The sequence below is a fragment of the Acipenser ruthenus genome, chromosome 16 (genome assembly GCF_902713425.1).
Source record: "Acipenser ruthenus chromosome 16, fAciRut3.2 maternal haplotype, whole genome shotgun sequence".
Classification (NCBI taxonomy): Eukaryota; Metazoa; Chordata; class Actinopteri; order Acipenseriformes; family Acipenseridae; genus Acipenser; species Acipenser ruthenus.
In genome coordinates, this window is record NC_081204.1 from 3213175 (window position 1) to 3232663 (window position 19489).

Consider the following 19489-nt stretch of genomic DNA (forward strand, 5'->3'; position numbering starts at 1 on the left):
TATATATATATATATACACTTTTTCTTTTTAGAGTTTTACAGTAACTTAGGTAGCTAAAACGGACTGTGTAAGTGTAAATACCGATATATTTGTTTAACTAAAAATATATTGTAATATACGAACAACTACAGGTCACACAACGCGTTGAAGCGAAGGTAAAGCTGGTTTGTATTTGTTAGGATTTTATAAATATGCAGTTCTTTTTCGAACGTTTTGCAATTAATTTGAACCTGGCCTCTGAAATTGCTTCAGTGAATATTTATTAACGCAGCACATCCCTACAAAATAGGAGCATATAATACTGGGTGGATGAGATGCTCTTATGATTACAGTACTCCTACGACGATCTCGGAATTGAAAATTTCATATTATCGTACATTCGCAAAATACCGTTTTCTTAAATTCTGGATTGTGTTTTTTGGGGGTAAGTTTAAGTAGCAAAACTATATATGGATAAGGTTTCGTCTGTTCAGACGGATGTATTTGAAATTGCTATCCTGATACCCGTACTATAGCAAACTGCGTCAGTGTCTCCTGATTTTGCAGGTACTGAGCTGCTGCTACTGTTTTGGAGAAAGACCATGGTAATATAAATCGGGAACATCAAGTATACATACTAAAATCACCTGCTGAAATGGAAACGGGAGGCGAGTCTAATTCCAATCCTCCGCTGGGAGGTAAATTCCCATCTGTTCCCAATAACGACTGTGAACTTAACATTAATATTTATCACGCCGTCAGTGACAATAATGTCAATACCATGGATACTGCTGCAGTGCCGAGAGGGGGAAGCGATCCTAGCGCTTATCCTCCATCACATCATCATAGGCTTGTCAATCAGCGGTTTAGAAGGAGAAGTTTGTGGTTTTCTGACTCCGAAGAACAAAGCTTTGATTCACCCGAATGTGACAATAAAAACAAAATTCAAAATCTAAATCTGCGAACAATTGTAGGTAGGACAGTGGGGACTCAGGGTTGCGTGCAGGAGGGCTCCAGCACCGAGAGTCAAGGCGGACAAAAAGACAGTGCAACGGAAAGCGTTAGTGCAGATGAGGAGAAAGCTGAAGTCGAACAGAAGTGCAACGCTGTCTTGCCTGAAAATACCAAGATTGTGGGGAAATCGGCGAGTGAGGAGACTGAGGAAGAGGCTGGGATGAAAGCAGTTTCCACATCTCCAGGGGGGAGGTTTCTTAAATTTGACACTGAGCTTGGAAGAGGGTCATTCAAGACTGTCTACAAGGGATTGGACACTGACACCTGGGTTGAAGTTGCGTGGTGTGAACTTCAGGTAATGTACAATACACTTGGCAAATAATCCCAATAGTGTCCAATTACACAGAGAGAAACAAAATAGATTAACACAGTACATGATATATACACAAAAATAAACGACAGTAACACATTAATGTACACAAGTAAAATGCAGTGGCACTGGAACCATTTTTAAAGTGGGGGTGCTAAAAGCCATTGAACAAAACTGTAACCCCTGTATACGATGGAAGCCATGCAAACCCAGGGGGTGCTGCTGCACCCCCAGCACCCCTAGTTCCAGCTCCCTTGGTAAAATGACTGATTTCTAAACATTAAATGAAAAGTGTATTAAAGTTCTGAAAATCCTGTTTAGAGAAGTCAAATCTGTAGAAATGTTTGAATATGCATGTGACTACTGAAGTAAAACTACCCCAAGGTATCAAGTTTGACTTTTTTTTTTTTTTACCTGCGGTTGCCCAAGTCAGTACTTTTGCAGGATTTATATTGCAAAGATTAATGGGGTTGCAGGGATGGCAGAACGTGTTCTGTTCAATATAACTCCATGTACAGTATGTTTAACATGTTTCCAAAGTGTTAGCTTTCTCAGGAGAATTGTTGTCATTTTATACATTTTTTTTTAAGTTCGTTGCTCTTAAGTCTACTTAAATTCAGCACAGCATAGAATAACAAAACTTCTAATGAACACCTTTTAGAATGAGACTACTGTAGCGCAATAGGGGCAAGTGCCAGTTTAAAATCTAGCCATCATGCCTAAACTGTGACAAGGCATTTCCACACCGCTTCAAAACAGAATACAGTGGAATGTAATTCTGATTGACTCTTGGCTGATTTTAGTTCTTTCCACCATTATTACTTTGACACTCCATTAAAACAGCAAAGGATACAGAGAAAATGTATCACATTTATTACACAAGAAAAAAAAAAAATGCCCACAGGGTGTACAATGTATCAATTATGTGTTGTCACCTACAGTATGAGTTACAGTGTTTCAAGCAGGCCATTCCATTAGAGTAGACTGCTATTTGGTAACAGATTGCTGTTGGTGTAACTTTGTTGCTACTATGTATCATGTTTTTATAAAACGGCAAAGACTAGGAAACCTGAATTATAGTCCAGGTGAAGAACCTGAGAAGTGGCTACAGTACCTGGTAATAAAGTAAAGGGACCAGTGACTGATTTAAGTTTCAGGTCAGACAGGCAGATTCTTGTCCTTTTCTGCTACAGCCGTGACATTGGGGGAAATATTAGCATCTGGAAACATTGACTGGGTAAAATGTGACCTCAGGGTATAATCTGATAATACCTCCCTGTCACTATTTATATATATTCATGATGTAAAGAAAATCATCTTCACAAGAAACAAAACACAGTGCCACAGTGTACTGGACTAGGAAATCTTAACTAAGCAATATTTTTGTAAATTAACATTTTGGAATTGGGAATCCATTTTCTAGTTCTTTGAAACTGTAGCATAGAATTTACAGTGTGTGTTGTTCCGTAAACAGGAAATGCCTGGTGTGTAAATGCTGCAAATCATTTTTATACTGGATGTTTCCAGACACATTTGTCATGTTTCTCTGAGAGCGAATGGCTAACTGGGTTTGAACATCCTAATTGGTATTTAGGGGAGGCATACTGCACAAGCAATTTTAGTGCTGTATGCTTTCCAAAGAATGCAGGTCATGTTAGTAGTATGTCTCTAACAGCACTTTTAGAAAGGTGTTGCAGTAAGTTGAGAATGGGTTTTAGGCTACCAGAACGCATTGTGTGCTAAATTGAAGATATGTTGGCTATTTCCCCAATGTCTTTTTTTGTTGTTTTTTAAATCTGATTTGGCACTTGAACTTATGTTAAAGGAATTGAGTAGTAATTCAATATGTATGTCGTTGAAATTGGTGCCACAGTTCATTTTGTTGAACAATGATATTGGATGTCATTGAAGTCTTTATATACAGTAAAGAACATGTGTTTCCTCATGATGAAAATGGCTGGCATTTATTCTCTTGGCATTTTGCCTTGAATGCATTTCCAGAAAGATGAGAAAAAGGTCAAACTTTGACGCCTCAGCCAAGAATACATACGTAGCTGCATTGCTCTCGAGTCCATTGCTTTCTTTTTGCCATCTTCAATCCTTGATCTCATCTGGGGAATTAATGGCTTTTTCACAGCATGAGGGTTTAGGTTGACTACACCATCTCTGTGGCTTCAGTCAGACTGGCAAATACTTTATGATGGCACATACATCTCTAATCCGTGAAGCCACTATAGCGATTACATTGCAGTCTCTGTCTCTAACATTAACCATGCCAGTTTTTGTGAACATTGTGTCCTTGCCCTCTAACCCTGATATTTATAGGTTTTCATTGTAGTTATCTCTTCAAATCTTGAATGTAATTTGTTTTAATTTGCTTGCACACTGGACTCCTTTTAGTATATGTGAATCGAGTAATTAAGAGAATAAACTTAACCATCTCTGGTTTGGGATTATGCCATTATCACAATGAGTCAATATCGCTATTATAGTTACTGAGTTACATGTCACAGCTATAGCTTGGATGCAAGTCAGTCTGCAGATGTTAAACATTTAACTTTAATTGTACTGAAAAGGCGTGTTGAAACTGAGACAGTTTAAATAAAAAAGCAATAAATAAAAGCTACCCTTTGAGCCATGTTGCATAGGACTACTGCGTATATATTAAAGACTACTCTCTGAATCACAAGTGCCAGTAATGGTAATAAGAACTGTACCCTATGGCAGTGATGCTGTCTGTTTTAATGAAAGCAGCAGAGACCTAGACACCGATTTATCATAGTTTTTTGTGTGTTTTCTTTGAATGAGGTGCATGTAGTATATTATACGGAGAATGAACAGTGCTACAGTGTGACCCAGGTGCATACCATTTAAATCAAATCGAAACCGCTGCTCCGTGGCCTTTTAATACACTTTTGTGTCCTACGCTGTAGGTACTGTACAACTTTTTTTATGGATTACATTCATGTTTCTGCTTGAGAGAAAGGGCATGTCTGTTTTCCATTAAGTGAGTCTGTGCTCCAGTATATCGCATGGAAACAAACCTGGGTTTCCATCTCACGATGTGATAATCTGACATTGCTTTTCAAAACTATTGCTTTCTCTGTCCTGAAACAGATGTCGTACTGCGTGCTTGCTAATCCATTGTCCTTAAAAGCTTTTCAGTGCCAGAACATGAACGAAGGCTTTTTCCTGTACAGTAATATTCAAATGTAATGTTGGGATGAGATTGTTGCTGTACAACATTCGATTTGATTTAAAGAACATCAGCAAAGCAACTGTATTTGAAATGTTAATAAAAATGTTCACATTTGTCAGAAAAGTTTTACAATATTTCAAAAAGTGGCACCAGCCAAGAAGAAGCAGACTTTTTTTCAAAGAACAAGCAATGTTTTATCTTTGGCTGTCCCAGATGGTGTTTTAACATGCAGTAATAATTGTGTTGAATGACTGAGATTATAAATCTGCAATACCTAATTAACTCACCTGGGTGTACTGTACCCTTAACTGCCACATCATGTCCCATCCAAATAACCCAAGGAAAGAATCATTGAATATACATTTATATTAAAGTTTGTTTCTATGGTTGCAGGGATGCTATTTAAACAGTGCTGTGACCTGCTGGTGCATTTTCATCATGCTGCTCTTTTGAGGGTTTCGTATGTCTTGGTCTGCCACAGAGAAGGTTTAATTTCACTGTACTACAAGAAGGGTCTATCTGCACCAAGAAATGACTGTACAAAACACATGTGTTTGTGGAGGCCAGGGAAAATTAGAATTTTATACCCATGGCCTTTAGGAATAAACATCAATTTTGCTGTTTCTTGCATATTATCTTTTCATTACTACCATTAGCAGTAATATATATATATATGTGTGTGTGTGCATGACGTCAAGTAGAAACAGTTTTACTGGAATAAACTGCCTTCTCCAAAAGCCCCGTTACTAGCAGGGTTAAAACAAAACGGTATGCTGATGTTTCCTCAAGAGCATTTATTCACCTATGCTGTCCATTTTACAGTACAGTAGTGCAATTAGAATATAGGACAGATGTGAAAAGGCTGTCAAGTACTGAAGTTGCAATAGTATGGACTGTAAGACTTGTGTTACTGTATGTGTTGAGTGTTTTTGGTATGTACTTTCCATTGTTGAAATAAGTAAAAAAGATTCAGACAGTTGCACACATTGTACAGGCCGTAATGAGGCACTTGCAGTAGTTTGTGATTCTTTCAAACATAGTAAACTCACAACTGCTTGAATGCCATGGTAGGTGTCCTCATTTTAATATCATTTGTCAAATTATATTTAAGTATTGATATCTGATGCAGCAATTATTGCCTGCTGGATGGTGGCAGTCAGTTATCAACAGCTACGACCACTGCCTCAGATATAGTATCAATACTATTACAAACCAAATATGTTTTTTGTGTAAGATGTGTTTTTAGGTTATATTTTTTACTCCAGTCTGTTAGGCTGCTTGGCGTTAATGTTGCTGTTTTAAGCCAGTTTGCTCTCGAGGGCATCTACTTGTAGGATAACAACTGCTCTACTTGGAACATGACTGGCTGAGCTGATCTATGAGAAATAATGCACCAAAACCTGTTAAGCGTGTCCTTATTCACTCCAGGCTGTCATTTGGTTAATTAGTCCATAATGAATGATGGTTCCAAATGGTAGAAAACGTAATGTAAACAGTATGTAAAGCTTTAGAGAAATCGTTTATAGAACGATTTGGATGCATACATTGTAGAAGCGGTGTGTGTGTGGTTGTGTGTTAGATAATACAGTAGTTTTGTTTTACTGTAGAACATTTTGAATATTTGGAAATGAAGATTTTGACAAAACAAAGTTTTTTGAAACCGTGTGTGGATGGATTATATTGAAATTGGCTAGGTTTGAGCATATGTTGCCAGTGCACAGTATTTCCCAATTCTTATGTACTTTCCTTGGGGCATCTTTGGCTATGGGCAGTAAATCTTTGTGAAAGACATTCCTGTTCCAGTGACACGTGTACTGATTTTATTGTTTTTTTAAAAGGGTAAGCAAGGATTTTCCTGGAACTTATGTATTTTAACTTATTCTTTCAACAGGGACCTTTTGTAAGATTCATTTGCTCCTTATTGCACATGTTTCTATTCTGGAAAAGGTAAATCTAGTATCTTAATATGTATTTCATTGTGGTTCTTTGGTTTAAAAATAAATAAATAAATAAATAAAAATAATCAATAGGCCCCATTTTACTTTGATCTGCCATTTTTAACTTATTCTAAATAGGTCAAGAATGGCGGACGTCACAGTATTCTTTGATAAAATGCTATTTAATTTTTTTTTAAAGACAGTGAGTTGATAAATAAAATGCCAAACTCTTCCCGTTGTGTGGGTTAAGTATAGGACAAAGAAGCCAACTAATTTAGGGCCAATACTTCAAGGATTCAAAGTGTTTCAGGTAATTTAGTATTTAAAGTTGTTGAAAGGCATTTTTCTAAAAAAAATAATTAAGTGAAATAATATATTCATACATTTCTTTTGTTGATTTATTTTCTATAAATGGGCATTCTTATGCAGTATTTTACTTGTAACATGCTGCAATAAAACAGTATCTTCCTATTTATAGTTATAGTGGAACATAAACTCCTTTTAAATGATCCCTTAATCAGGCAACTCCAGTTATTTTCTTTTTTGGTGCAACAGATTCATGTCAAATTCTGTACATGAGCTTCATGTTGGATGAATGTTACAAATGCAGCCTTGTGACCTGGATTCAACTGTTTTATTGTACTGGCAGCAGTTTTGTAAACTGACAGATCGCATTTTTCATGGTCCTCAGCTATCTGTTATGTTACAAGGACATCCTGCAACACAAGTTCTACTGTATATGTCACTTGATTCAACACTTGTGACCTGCATTTCTGATACTTTTCAAAACTCCAGAACAATAAAGTATTGAGAGGGATGTTAAAGCATTAATTTGAGATGTGATTGTAATACAATCCAGGCAGCTTGAAGGATTCTTTTAAATTGGGCCCTGTGCAGGATGGATGTTTTAACAGACTCTGTTTTTCATAGTTTGTAACAGCACTTTGCTTTCTTACACCACAAAGACTTTATTATATTGGCCCACATAATGATGAATATATCTAAACAATTTCTGTTACTTTACATTAGGCTACCAGACAGATCTTTCTGGGATGCAAATCATCAAATAAACTGTTTATTGATCAATAGCACAACCACCATGTTGTTTTACAAAGGCTATATTGAACTAAATTTCAAAAACGTTTAGTCCAAACGTTTGCCATTGGATTTTACTTTCTTTTTGTGGCTATTTCTTAATTCAGCACTATTGTGTGTTTAACAGCTGTGTCTGATTAGAACATTGTTTCCAAAACTTAGGACTCATTCACCTGATTATTTTTTAAACTGTTTTCTGGCTGTTGAACCTGAGTGTCTGTCCGGTAAATACACTCCGTTTAATAAAGCCTTGGTGAGTATTTGTAGTATCTTCTAGCAGTTTACCTCACATTGTACAGTAAGTGCATGTCCAAGGCAAAACCAGCAGACATACACAAGGAGCATACAATAGTCGCACTGTATATAGCGCTTTGAATTAATTTCTTTTTAACTTGTATTTTGGTGATATTGTGATGGTGGTTTTGTGATGTACACTAGACCACTGGGAGCAGATTGAGAGGTACCCTTTCTTGGGTAATCTTAAAGTAGCAGTGACCATTGTGTTATACAAAGCAGCCCCCCACTGTTTGCGTATTTCCAGCAACATAATGCAACTGAAACGGCTGTTTTCATTTCTATTTATTTTTTCCCCCCCAATTCTTATTGTTTTAGCACAGTTTTTACAGGAAACGGTTACATGAAGTGTAGTGAATCATCTACCCTCTTAATGAGTCATTTCCCACTTTAAATGATTGATCCTTTTTAAACATATAGCTGGCACAGCATTTATTTTAGGAATATAGTCAGTGATTTTACTGCTGTATAGTCTATATACAATAGTTCATAATTCCCGGTTTTAAAATAGTTGTTGAAAGGAAAAAAAAAAGTTATTCACTTAGCATTTTTCCATTCCCTAATTGTAGCATATGTATGTTTACCAAGTATCGTAGGGTGTCTATCATGCTCTGATTCCTCCTTTTCTTAAGGGGAAGCTTCACACAAAAGTCATGTGATAGTCAGTAAAATCTCTTGGTAGGCTATTTCTGTACAATAATTATTGTGTGATGTTCTACAGCTATCGTTTTAATAGCAAGTTTCTAACCGAAGTCAAGTTTTTAATGATGTGACATGTTAATTTCTAAACAAGAATTGGTAATATTGCCTTAAAACTAGATTGAAACCCACTGTACTATAGCTTCATTACGTGCTGTATTCCTTTTCTTATGAATGCAATATTATCCCCAAAACACTTTTTAATCTTGTTTTAAAATTAGTACATTTACCTTTTTTCATATTCTCTCTGCAGTAAAATTCTGTCAGACCATGTTGCAGTCCCTATAGCTTGGTATTGTCCTTCACAGTTACTTGCAGTGCTCCTGTATACCAATACTGCTTAGTGATCAGTGCTTCACAGATGGTCAGATTGCATAATTAATTCTAATGTGATCACAAAATGGATACAAATATAGTACACAATTCCCTGTTGTCTCTCATACTTGATAAGTTATTGGAGGCAGTGGGGGCTTTGGTATAATAAAATTGAAATTAATGTGTTTGTAAATGATTCAAGACTGCTGCACTATCGTAAGATTGACTGTAATGCTTTTATATTGGAGAACTATTGTATAGCCATTATAGGGCACTTTGAACTATTGTATAGACTTGGAGTTGGAAGTGAGCAGCCTTCAATTTAATCTTCAATATGCTAAAAGAAAATATGCTGGTGGTAAAGGTGCAACCCTTGTATTGATTTTAATAGCATAAAGAAAATTGTATCGGGTCAAAGGCGGCTTTTGTGCTGTAATTCAATATAAAGATATTTTAGTAATTGCAGGGGCTGAGAATCAATTCTTGGTGGATATTTACAGTATGTTTGCCAATTAGTAACACAAGTACTGTACTGGTATGGTTGAAATGTAAACACCTTCAGTATTCCGGTCTTTACTTGATACATTCCCGATTTACATTTTCCCAAAAGAGTGTCGGAAGATTCAACACACAAGAAACCTACTAAAGCTTTAATAGAAAACTTGGCACAAGCCCATTGTGGGGTTTGGATTTGGGGGTGGGGGTGGGTTTAGTGTGAGAAAGACTTGATGAATGTTTGCTTTGTTGGAAATAAATGAATTCAGTGGGAATCCAGCTCAGTGTATTATGAAGTAGCATTTTTAATCTTGTGCTTGTTGAACTTTTTTTTAATTTTTTATCCAGCATTTTGGATTTCATCCGTTGCAGTTTTTAGTTGATAAAGTGGATTATCAGGAATTAGTCTCAATAAAAAGGTTTACTTTTCTCCCTCCTTCCTGATCTGCAGTATTTTGTCTCCAGGGTATTCAATATGCTGACTGAGTTTGTCTTAATGTACTGAGGGAAGTCTGCATACTTTGCTAGCTACAGGAGATAAGGTACTGGAAGGGTCAAGTTAAGATAAAAATGGAATGGTAGCATGGTTTTCGTTACCAGCTCCTCCAGGATAGTGACAGACCCTTCTTGAACATAACTCTTTTCCACTGTATAGTACAGCACACAGATGGGAGCGAGGTACTTTTTTAACAGGTAGACTTTGTTTAGTGGAAATGCTCCTTAACATCAATTCAAATATCTAATGTAATGGATTCTTTCTTTATGCACTTAAAACCAGTTAATGCCCATTTTGTTAAACTCGCAAAAAGCATAATAGTGTAAAACCTAAGATTTAGAAATTCCGTCTGCTGTGTTTATTTTAATTTTGGTTGCTATGTTCCACCCCTGAGGCTGCTGCAATATGTTATTGGCAGTCTCCCAACAGTCTCACACCACCCAGGAAGGGCAGGCATACCCATATTATACTAAAAGGGTGACAAATTGGTTATCTTTTGATTCCTGTGTTTTATTGTATGTGAAGCAGTAATATATTTTTTGCGATACTCGGTTTTTGAAATAGAGTTGAAATTCATATTATGAAAGCCATATTTTCATGGGACTGGCTTGGGCTTTACAGGAGACATGCAGTACCAATGTGTGTCGGAGCAAATGGGTGGCCCCTTTTTAATACCAATCAATAGAAAATTCTCTTAACCCAAGCCAACGACTGTGGATTGATAGCCAAAATATTATAACTGACCAAAAAAAACCAAAAACTTAAATTTGGTTTTCTTAAACCCGAACAGTGTACCCTGCAAAAGCTGGTGAGATTGTGAAGACACAGAGAACACATGACTCTGCAGTAGTTTTGAAACATTTTGTTCCCACCGTTTACCAAACACTGTTGCACAGAGTGCACAAAAACAATCTAATGCAACCTTTATCTTAACTGTCAAGGTAACTGCATTGCAGTGCATAAATAACAAGGGGAAGACAAGTGTGCAAGAAGAAAAGCGTAGAGCAGAGTATAACTTGACAGGTTCAGAAGGTACTTTGAGCATGCATGTTTAATTGCATTGCATTGATATTGTAACGTAACTGGTATTGGTTATTGGGATGAACCGTGACAATATAATAACATTTATGCACTGACAACATTTATTTTTTCACTTGCATAAAAATATTACTTTGCAAGATAATACAGTAGCTACAGTATGTAGAGTACTGTAGCTGTAAGTTATCAGGTGATGTACATAGAGTAATGTTGGCCTTTGTGTTGTTTATATGTGATTGATGAATATCCTGTCACTGTACTGTAGCACTGCCAGTGCATTGCATTATTATTCAAGCTGTAAGTATTAAAACCGATACAAGTTGAAATGAGGCTAAACCTCGAAAGTGAATGGTTACATTCAGATCTGTCAGTTTTTAGCACAACCGGGTTAAACGATATGTGGTCTTGGGCTCTTCGACAGTCTGAAAGCCTTTTGAATCCAAGTACTGGTGCTTGGTCACAGACCCTACCCGGCAAAGGCCTGCTGAAATGCAGCACTACGTAATTTGTGTTCCAGAACAAAAAGCCTGAACCTGTGAAGTTATTCAGCACTGCATGGAATCTCTTTCATCAGGCCTTTCCTAAACCCTGAAGGTACAGATAGCTGTCCGTATCCTTTTGCTGCTGTACTCCTTGCAAATGTGAGCATGGTTCCTTGAGAAGGGAAGGTGTCCTCATGTTTGGAGGGTCATTGAAATGCCCTGTGAAAGCACAGGTTGTGCTTTCTGAAGCTGCTTGATTTTTAACATTGCTAATTGTTTTTTGGCTTACCCAGAAACGGCAGATTTTGATTTATTGCAGTACTGTTTATACTCCAGTAGCACATGGGGGGGTTTATATTGCTGTAAAGTCACATGTATGTCTATATAGGAGCACCGAAGCAGAAAGCACCACTTTGAAAATGTACAAATAGAATACCTAAAAATGTTATTGCCCGGCCAGGACTTTCACTTGACTCCTTTCCTGAACAGGAAAATGTGTGTGTTTTAAAAATAATAATTACAGTAATCCAAGTCATTTAAATGCCTATTGTCAAGGAAGAGTATTGCAGACTCTCACCATGATTGTCAGAGTGAGCACTGAAAGCCAATATGCTATTTAAAGAGTAATCATTCTGGCTTGGTTTACTGTTGCTGTGAATGCTGTTGTTTCCATTACATTGTAACTGATCAAGGCGTGTTTTCTGAATTCCTGTGAAGAATTTTGTCTGTAAAATGGGTCCAGTTTCCAATAAACGCTTATTTGTTTGTTTTTATTACTTGTTATCACTGTATGCATCAATTTGCCTCCACAGCTTTTTATGTAGTAACTTTTAGATTTCATAAACTTGAATTTAAGAAAGGAAGTTAAATAAAAATCACTGATTTATACGGTACAATAGATTTAAGTCACCTTTTTACAAAAGCAGTAGTACGGAGTGTAATACTACAGCATGTGGGAGCTCACGTTGACCCAGTATCCAGCTGACGAGCATCAGAACTGAACTGAACCTACAATAAGAGACCTGTGATGCAGACAGCTTCAGTGTGATCAAACTGCATGCAAATAACCTTATCAACCTTGATGGAAAATTCAGTAGGTTCTGGATTTCAGTAGCATACAATATCAAACACAAGGCCAGGAGTGATTTATCCATAACACTGGGAAGTGATCTGGAAGCAGATTACGAAAGATTCAAGTCCAGCTTAATGCATTTACAGTGGTAAAATAAAATGAAAAAACAGTAGATATTTTAAAGAAACAGTGAATTTCACATTGTGTACTGTAATTCTGTGCCATCTAAAGATAAACATGTGAAAAACAATTAAATTATATTCTGGTTCAGGGTTTATATATTTCAAATGCAGTTGCGTATTTTTTAGTACAGTAGTTTCACTATAATCTGATATGCATTTCTAATGTGTGTAACAACACTTTAAATATTTATTGTAAATAGTGAAACTATGCAGTAACAGTTTTTTCTGTTTTGTAACAAACTATTGTGTATACTGCTGCATGTGTTATGTGAATAATTGGATAACAGTGATATAATAGTGAGAATATATATATATATATATATAGTACTGAGCACAGCAACAAGACACAAGGTATTTATACTGCATCAGCAAGTTCTCTCCCAGGCAGAAATTTCAAGGCAGACAGGGGTTTCCAGATGTGCTGTCCAAGCTCTTTTGAAGAAGCACAAAGAAACGGGCAACGTTGAGGACCGTAGACGCAGTGGTCGGCCAAGGAAACTTACTGCAGCAGATGAAAGACACATCATGCTTACTTCCCTTCGCAATCGGAAGATGTCCAGCAGTGCCATCAGCTCAGAATTGGCAGAAAACAGTGGGACCCTGGTACACTCATCTACTGTCCGGAGAAGTCTGGTCAGAAGTGGCCTTCATGGAAGATTCGCAGCCAAAAAGCCATACCTCCGACGTGGAAACAAGGCCAAGCGACTCAACTATGCATGAAAACACAGGAACTGGGGTGCATAAAAATGGCAGCAGGTGCTCTGGACTGATGAGTCAAAATTTGATTTGGCTGTAGCAGAAGTCAGGTTGTTTGCTGAAGGGCTGGAGAGCGGTACACGAATGAGTGTCTGCAGGCAACAGTGAAGCATGGTGGAGGTTCCTTGCAAGTTTGGGGCTGCATTTCTGCAAATGGAGTTGGGGATTTGGTCAGAATTAATGGTCTCCTCAGTGCTGAGAAGTACAGGCAGATACTTATCCATCATGCAATACCATCAGGGAGGCATCTGATTGGCCCCAAATTTATTCTGCAGCATGACAACGACCCCAAACATACAGCGAAAGTCATTAAGAACTATCTTCAGCGTAAAGAAGAACAAGGAGTCCTGGAAGTGATGGTATGGCCCCCACAGAGCCCTGATCTCAACATCATCGAGTCTGTCTGGGATTACATGGAGAGAGAAGCAACTGAGGCTGCCTAAATCCACAGAAGAACTGTGGTTGGTTCTCCAAGATGTTTGGGCCAACCTACGTGCCGAGTTCCTTCAAAAACTGTGTGCAGGTGTACCTTGAAGAATTGATGCTGTTTTGAAGGCAAAGGGTGGTCACACCAAATATTGATTTGAGTTTGATTTTTCTTCTGTTCACTCACTTTGCATTGTGTTAATTGATAAATATAAACTATTAACATGTCTATTTTTGAAAGCATTCTTACTTTACAATATTTTTTCACGCCTGCCTAAAACTTTTGCACTGTATATAATCTATATATCTATCACAATTCTCCAATTATGCCATTCCTACACTGACTTGGGAGAGATGAAAACAGACGCATGCGTCCTCAAACGTGCAGCCACCTTAGAGCTACAGCATCGAAGGACCATGCAGCTCTGGGCAACTTACAGGCAGGCCCGCAGTCTACAGGGGTCGCTGGTGCGTGTTGAGCCGAGCACACCCTGGCCGACCTAAGCCCTCCCCACCCGAGCGGCGCTCGGCCAATTGTGAGCCACCCCCTGGGAACTCCCGTCCACAGTCGGCAGTGGAATAGCCTGGACTCGAACCGGCGATCTCCAGGCTATAAGGCGCATCCTGCACTCCACACGGAGTGCCTTTACTGGATGCGCCACTCGGGAGCCCCCTTGCATGCTACAATTTAATAATGCAGTGGTTTATTTAGTGAAATGGCCACAGCAAACTAAATAGGCCGACTTGCAATTTATGAACAGCATCACCATAAAACCTGGTTTCAAGAGTACTGTATGCATAATGGATTAATTGCAATGATGCATTATTAATATGGTATACATTAAGAGTACAGTAAAAGCTCCCTTCTAGACTACAGTATACAATAATCATTTTGATGGCTCTGGCTTCTAAGAACCCCTCTTCTATAGGCTCAGTATGCCTTACTTGTAAAAAGAAAACTTAAGAGGAGCCACAGGCATCTACTGTGATTGTTTGTTGGAAAGCGGGTGGAGAAAGTTAAAGGACTAACTGCCCAGCTCCAAGAATGATTGAGAAACCAACCAAACCTTGCTGTTCAATCTATATCAAGTTATTGTTTTAGAAAAAGCAGGTGTTTCAGCATGAAATGTTCAATATGTACTTACTGAGCATGTATTCAATACAAATACATGCAAGTAGCTTAGCCAGTACCAATAGCATCTCTGCACAATGCTGTACCTAGAATTGCCACCTGCAGCTTATTAAAGGGAAGTGCTAAACAAACAATAGGAAGTACTGTTTTTAAGTGTACTGTAAGTATTCTCCAAGGTAAGTTAACAGAAATAGCAGTTTAAAATACTTGCCATGTCAAACATTGGCTTACTGTAAGATACTTTGAGGCAAGTGCAAAAACAAAGAATTAACAATATGTATTTGACAGAAATACACACGCTTCTAAATAGGGTCAAGTTTGCCCATAATAAAACACCAGTGTTGGTGTAGGGTGAATTTTAATTGTGGTTTTCTATCATTTGTGGTCTTTCTGGCATCCTCTGAATACTTCTCCATTTTTTTGTATTTAATTTTAAACTTTGTTAAAAGGCCAAAGCAAAACAGAATATTAGTGCATGTGTTCACTGAGTGGAAAAGGTGGAGGGGCAACCTATAGGTTAGGCTCTTATGAGCGGAGTGATCCTCTGTGAAAATGCAGTTTCAATAAATGTAGTGGCTATATATTTGTCTGCTGCATTTACTATATTGTGGTGTTTTTTTTTGTTTTTTTTTTAAATAGTGTTTTTTGACAGTTCAAGGGGACTTGAGGATTAGTTTTCCCACTGCACAGTATTCACATCGGGATGGACTTTGTTAATGAACAGAGGCTTGTCCCAGGAACAGTAATAAACTCACTTTAATCAGACCTTTGTTTCCCAAGCATTGTTTACAATTTAAATACTAAATCACCCCCCACCCTACCCCAGCATTAGCATTTTAGTATAAATGAAGTGTATTTGTATTGGTTTGAATGTAAAACAGACTTCAAGAGACAGCTCTTAGAATGAAAACAATGACAGTAGTAGAAAACAATACCACTGTGTGTTTGGCCAGCTCTCTTTCCCCCTCACCGCCACCTCTCAATTAAATCTAAATGTAAATGTCATCTTCACACTTCAATGTTTTAACAGGTTTACAAAGCAAGATAGCACACAGCATATGGGCAGAGTTATACCAGTTGCTGGATTTTCAGTGGTATTTTCTTCTGTTAAATGCTTAACATAATAGCAATGAAAACAAATTAAGCTTTGTGCTTTAAGGATTGTTGCAGTACATGTAACCTAAAATCCATCTTCCTTCTTTATTATTTGTGTTAGCAGCATTTATTCTTTTGATTTTATTTTCTTCACATACAGATTTTATATTATATAAATAATTTATTCCTAGCATCTAATCACTTCATGTGCAGTAGGTCACATGACCTGAACACAGCTTGACCATGGCATGAAACTGAGCTAGAGCACAGGAAGTGATTTCTGACCAGGAAGCAGCATCAAATTTGGCTTCTATTGCAATCTTTGAAAATATCTACTGTAAATGTTTCAAAACAAGTGTGTGTTTTTATTAACCTTTTCAATTTGATTTATTCTTTTAATTCTACAAATATAGACACACATTGTGCTCCTGTGGGGCTATATTTTCAAATTACACACTTTTTTTTTTTTTTTTTCTCCCCTACAGGACCGCAAACTCTCAAAGGTAGAGCGGCAGAGGTTTAAGGAGGAGGCAGAAATGTTGAAAGGCTTGCAGCATCCAAACATTGTTCGATTTTATGACTCCTGGGAATCCTCACTCAAAGGAAAGAAATGTATTGTATTGGTTACTGAGCTGATGACCTCTGGAACTCTAAAAACGCAAGTATTCTTTTTTTAAAATTTTATAAAATCTTTGGGGGAATTGTCTTGTATTCCAACATTTAAGTTGAAGCAATTCATCATTAAGAAATAAAATGTGAGTTTTGATTGTTTGCTTTTTTTATTTCTGTAGATATTTGAAGAGATTTAAAGTGATGAAACCAAAGGTTCTGCGTAGTTGGTGCCGACAGATTTTGAAAGGCCTGCACTTCTTCCATACAAGGACTCCCCCCATCATTCACAGAGACTTGAAATGTGATAATATATTTATTACTGGACCGACTGGATCTGTGAAAATAGGCGATTTGGGCCTTGCAACTCTAAAAAGGGCTTCTTTTGCCAAAAGTGTAATAGGTAATTTGCATCCCCTTTCGTCTTACTATTTTCTTGGAGGCAATTTGTATAGTTGGCAATTCTACCCTTTATATTTTTGTGGATATGCTGAAGTATTGTGTTTGCATATGTCTTGCTGAACTTTACTGCGTTTTATTTTCAGCATTTATTATTCAGTTAGATTTTGAGACTATGGCTGAATTCAGATTATTTCTGCGCTCTACCATGACCACCATGCTTGCCCTGTTCAAGAGTGGTTTATTGCGATACTGTAAATTAAACCATATAAGCCTTTGATTTGATATACAAATGTTGCTACTGATGTTTTATTATTCTGAGAACCTGCTGTGTTAGTTCTGTATGCAAAAATGTCTTGATACCCTTGTTTAATTATTCCTAGTAGTTTAGGTAAAGGAAAACCCATTAATTTGGCTTTTTTTTGTGTGTTTTTCTACTTTTTAAATTTTCCAGGTACTCCTGAATTTATGGCTCCAGAAATGTATGAAGAACATTACGATGAATCTGTAGACGTGTATGCCTTTGGGATGTGCATGCTGGAAATGGCTACCACTGAATATCCATACTCAGAGTGCCAGAATGCTGCACAGATTTACCGAAAAGTAACAAGTGTGAGTAAGAAGCCATTACAAAAGTTCAGAAATGCAGTTAATTGAGATACTCTATTTTGCTGGAATCAATTCACTTGCAATACTTTGTTACAGGAAAATAAGTACAAACGTAAAGCTATATTCTGATGTGAGCTACAGTAAATGTGTTTTCTTTTAAAAACACACAATATACAGCTGTACCTTAAAATAGATTCAAGATGTTATTAAATTAAAAGTTATGGTTATGAGGTTTAAATACATTTACAAGCACTATTAAACCACACCCCACAGTATTTTTACAACAGTAATTTAATATAGGTGGAATGTGCTGAGCTTAGTGTGGCAAATGGTTTTATGAAATGAAAGTTCAATGAAATAATTAGTTTGTTCCCAAAGAGAGCAACAGTCTTAAACTACTTATTTGGCTGGGGTAAGTGACTGTTGAGTTATAGCAGTAAGTCATACGATGACCTTTCTGAAACATATAACTTGTTGACATTCAATTTTTTTAGAAAGGAAAAAACATTAACATTACAGAATTGTTTTGAGGAATTAGTACAGTAGGAACTGGATTTTTCTAAGGTTTATTAGTTGCTTGGATTGTTGCCTTAGTAATAATTCCTTGGAAATGTTTAAGTATGTTAATCTCTACTTGGCATGAAGAAATATGTAAATTTGTTTTAACTGGAAAAGCAGATTCATCACCCATATTAAATTACACAATTTCCCCAGAAAGAAGTCAACTGCAAAATTAGTCCTGTGGCACATCTGAAATATAATTGTTATGGGTAATGATTTGTTTACAGTAATCCTGTAGATGTTTGCTCTTTACTCAAAGAAGGTGGTTTGGGGAAAGGGTCAGTTAGTAAAGAAAGACGGATTCTGTTATACAAACAGGGAAACCTTGTCTAGGAACCAGCACTGTTAGAATGAAGACTTTTTCAGGTGAGTATTAGATAGGGGTTTCAAAGTGTAAAGAACACATACTGTATGACATTCCTTTTACAATATGAAGGTGAATGCTCAAGTGTTTGTTAGTTTCATTCGGTAACCTAGATCTGTCAAGAATTCGTTGTGCCCTCTAGCATGCAGTGTTCCTCCACTAGGGAATATTTTGAATGCACAAAAATGGGTCTCCTATCAGTGCTGATGTAACCAATTGTCATCAGGATTGTACCAAGGTCACAGGCTTAAAATCTCTTTAGGAAAAAGTGGTGTAAACCTTTGCTTACTCGGCATTGTGTCCATCCTCATTAAGTTAAGCATTTTGGGGAATATTTTGATCACAATCCTAGAGTTTAACTAAGGATGGAATCTAAAAGAAACATTTACTGTAAAAAAGTTTATATTCTTTCTTCTTTTTTTTTGTGATTTGACAAAGTTTTGTTTAAATTAATCCTTACTTACTGTCTGGCAAAGTTTCTGTAGTGGATTACTGACATGCGTTTACATTTTACCTTTTTACCTTTTTCTACTCTTAAAGTAGAGCCAAACATGCATCTAAAACAGATTGCCTGACTTCTGCAGCTGACACCGTTTCTAGCAAGATGGTCTGCAGTACTTGACTCCCCAAAGAGTTAAAACTACCTTATTAAACACTGTTTGACAGAAGAGAAATATGCACATGTCTTCTCGCTTTACTAATTTTTCTTGGTCTCACAAATCAGTAAAAAAAAAAAAAAGAGTTGATTCTCCGGTTTTGTAGTTGAGCAGGGACTTTAAAGTAGAAAGGGGTTTATGCTTTGCCCGAGCATGGCAATTCTGAAAATGCTTCCTATAGTTTCTCGTAGCACTACTTGAGCAAAACTAAGATTAAAAAAAAAAAAAAAATACTGTAATAGTACCACAGGAATTACTAATGTGTATTCTCGTG

The 19489-nt window shown here is 37.0% G+C and overlaps 1 protein-coding gene across 6 annotated transcripts in view; it reads left to right on the forward strand.

The window, feature by feature from the left end:
* LOC117412247 (serine/threonine-protein kinase WNK2-like) overlaps positions 1-19489 on the forward strand; it is a 45299-nt gene continuing 25810 nt past the window's right edge. For 2 of the 6 annotated variants that reach the window (XM_058988431.1, XM_058988434.1), the window contains exons 1-4: positions 1-1289; positions 16503-16675; positions 16809-17029; positions 17480-17637. In XM_058988431.1, the coding sequence (XP_058844414.1) occupies positions 636-1289; positions 16503-16675; positions 16809-17029; positions 17480-17637 (1206 nt within the window). In that variant the 5' untranslated portion in view covers positions 1-635. The remainder of the gene's footprint in view (positions 1290-16502; positions 16676-16808; positions 17030-17479; positions 17638-19489) is intronic. The other 4 variants (XM_058988432.1, XM_058988433.1, XM_058988435.1 and 1 more) reach the window with 4 other exon arrangements.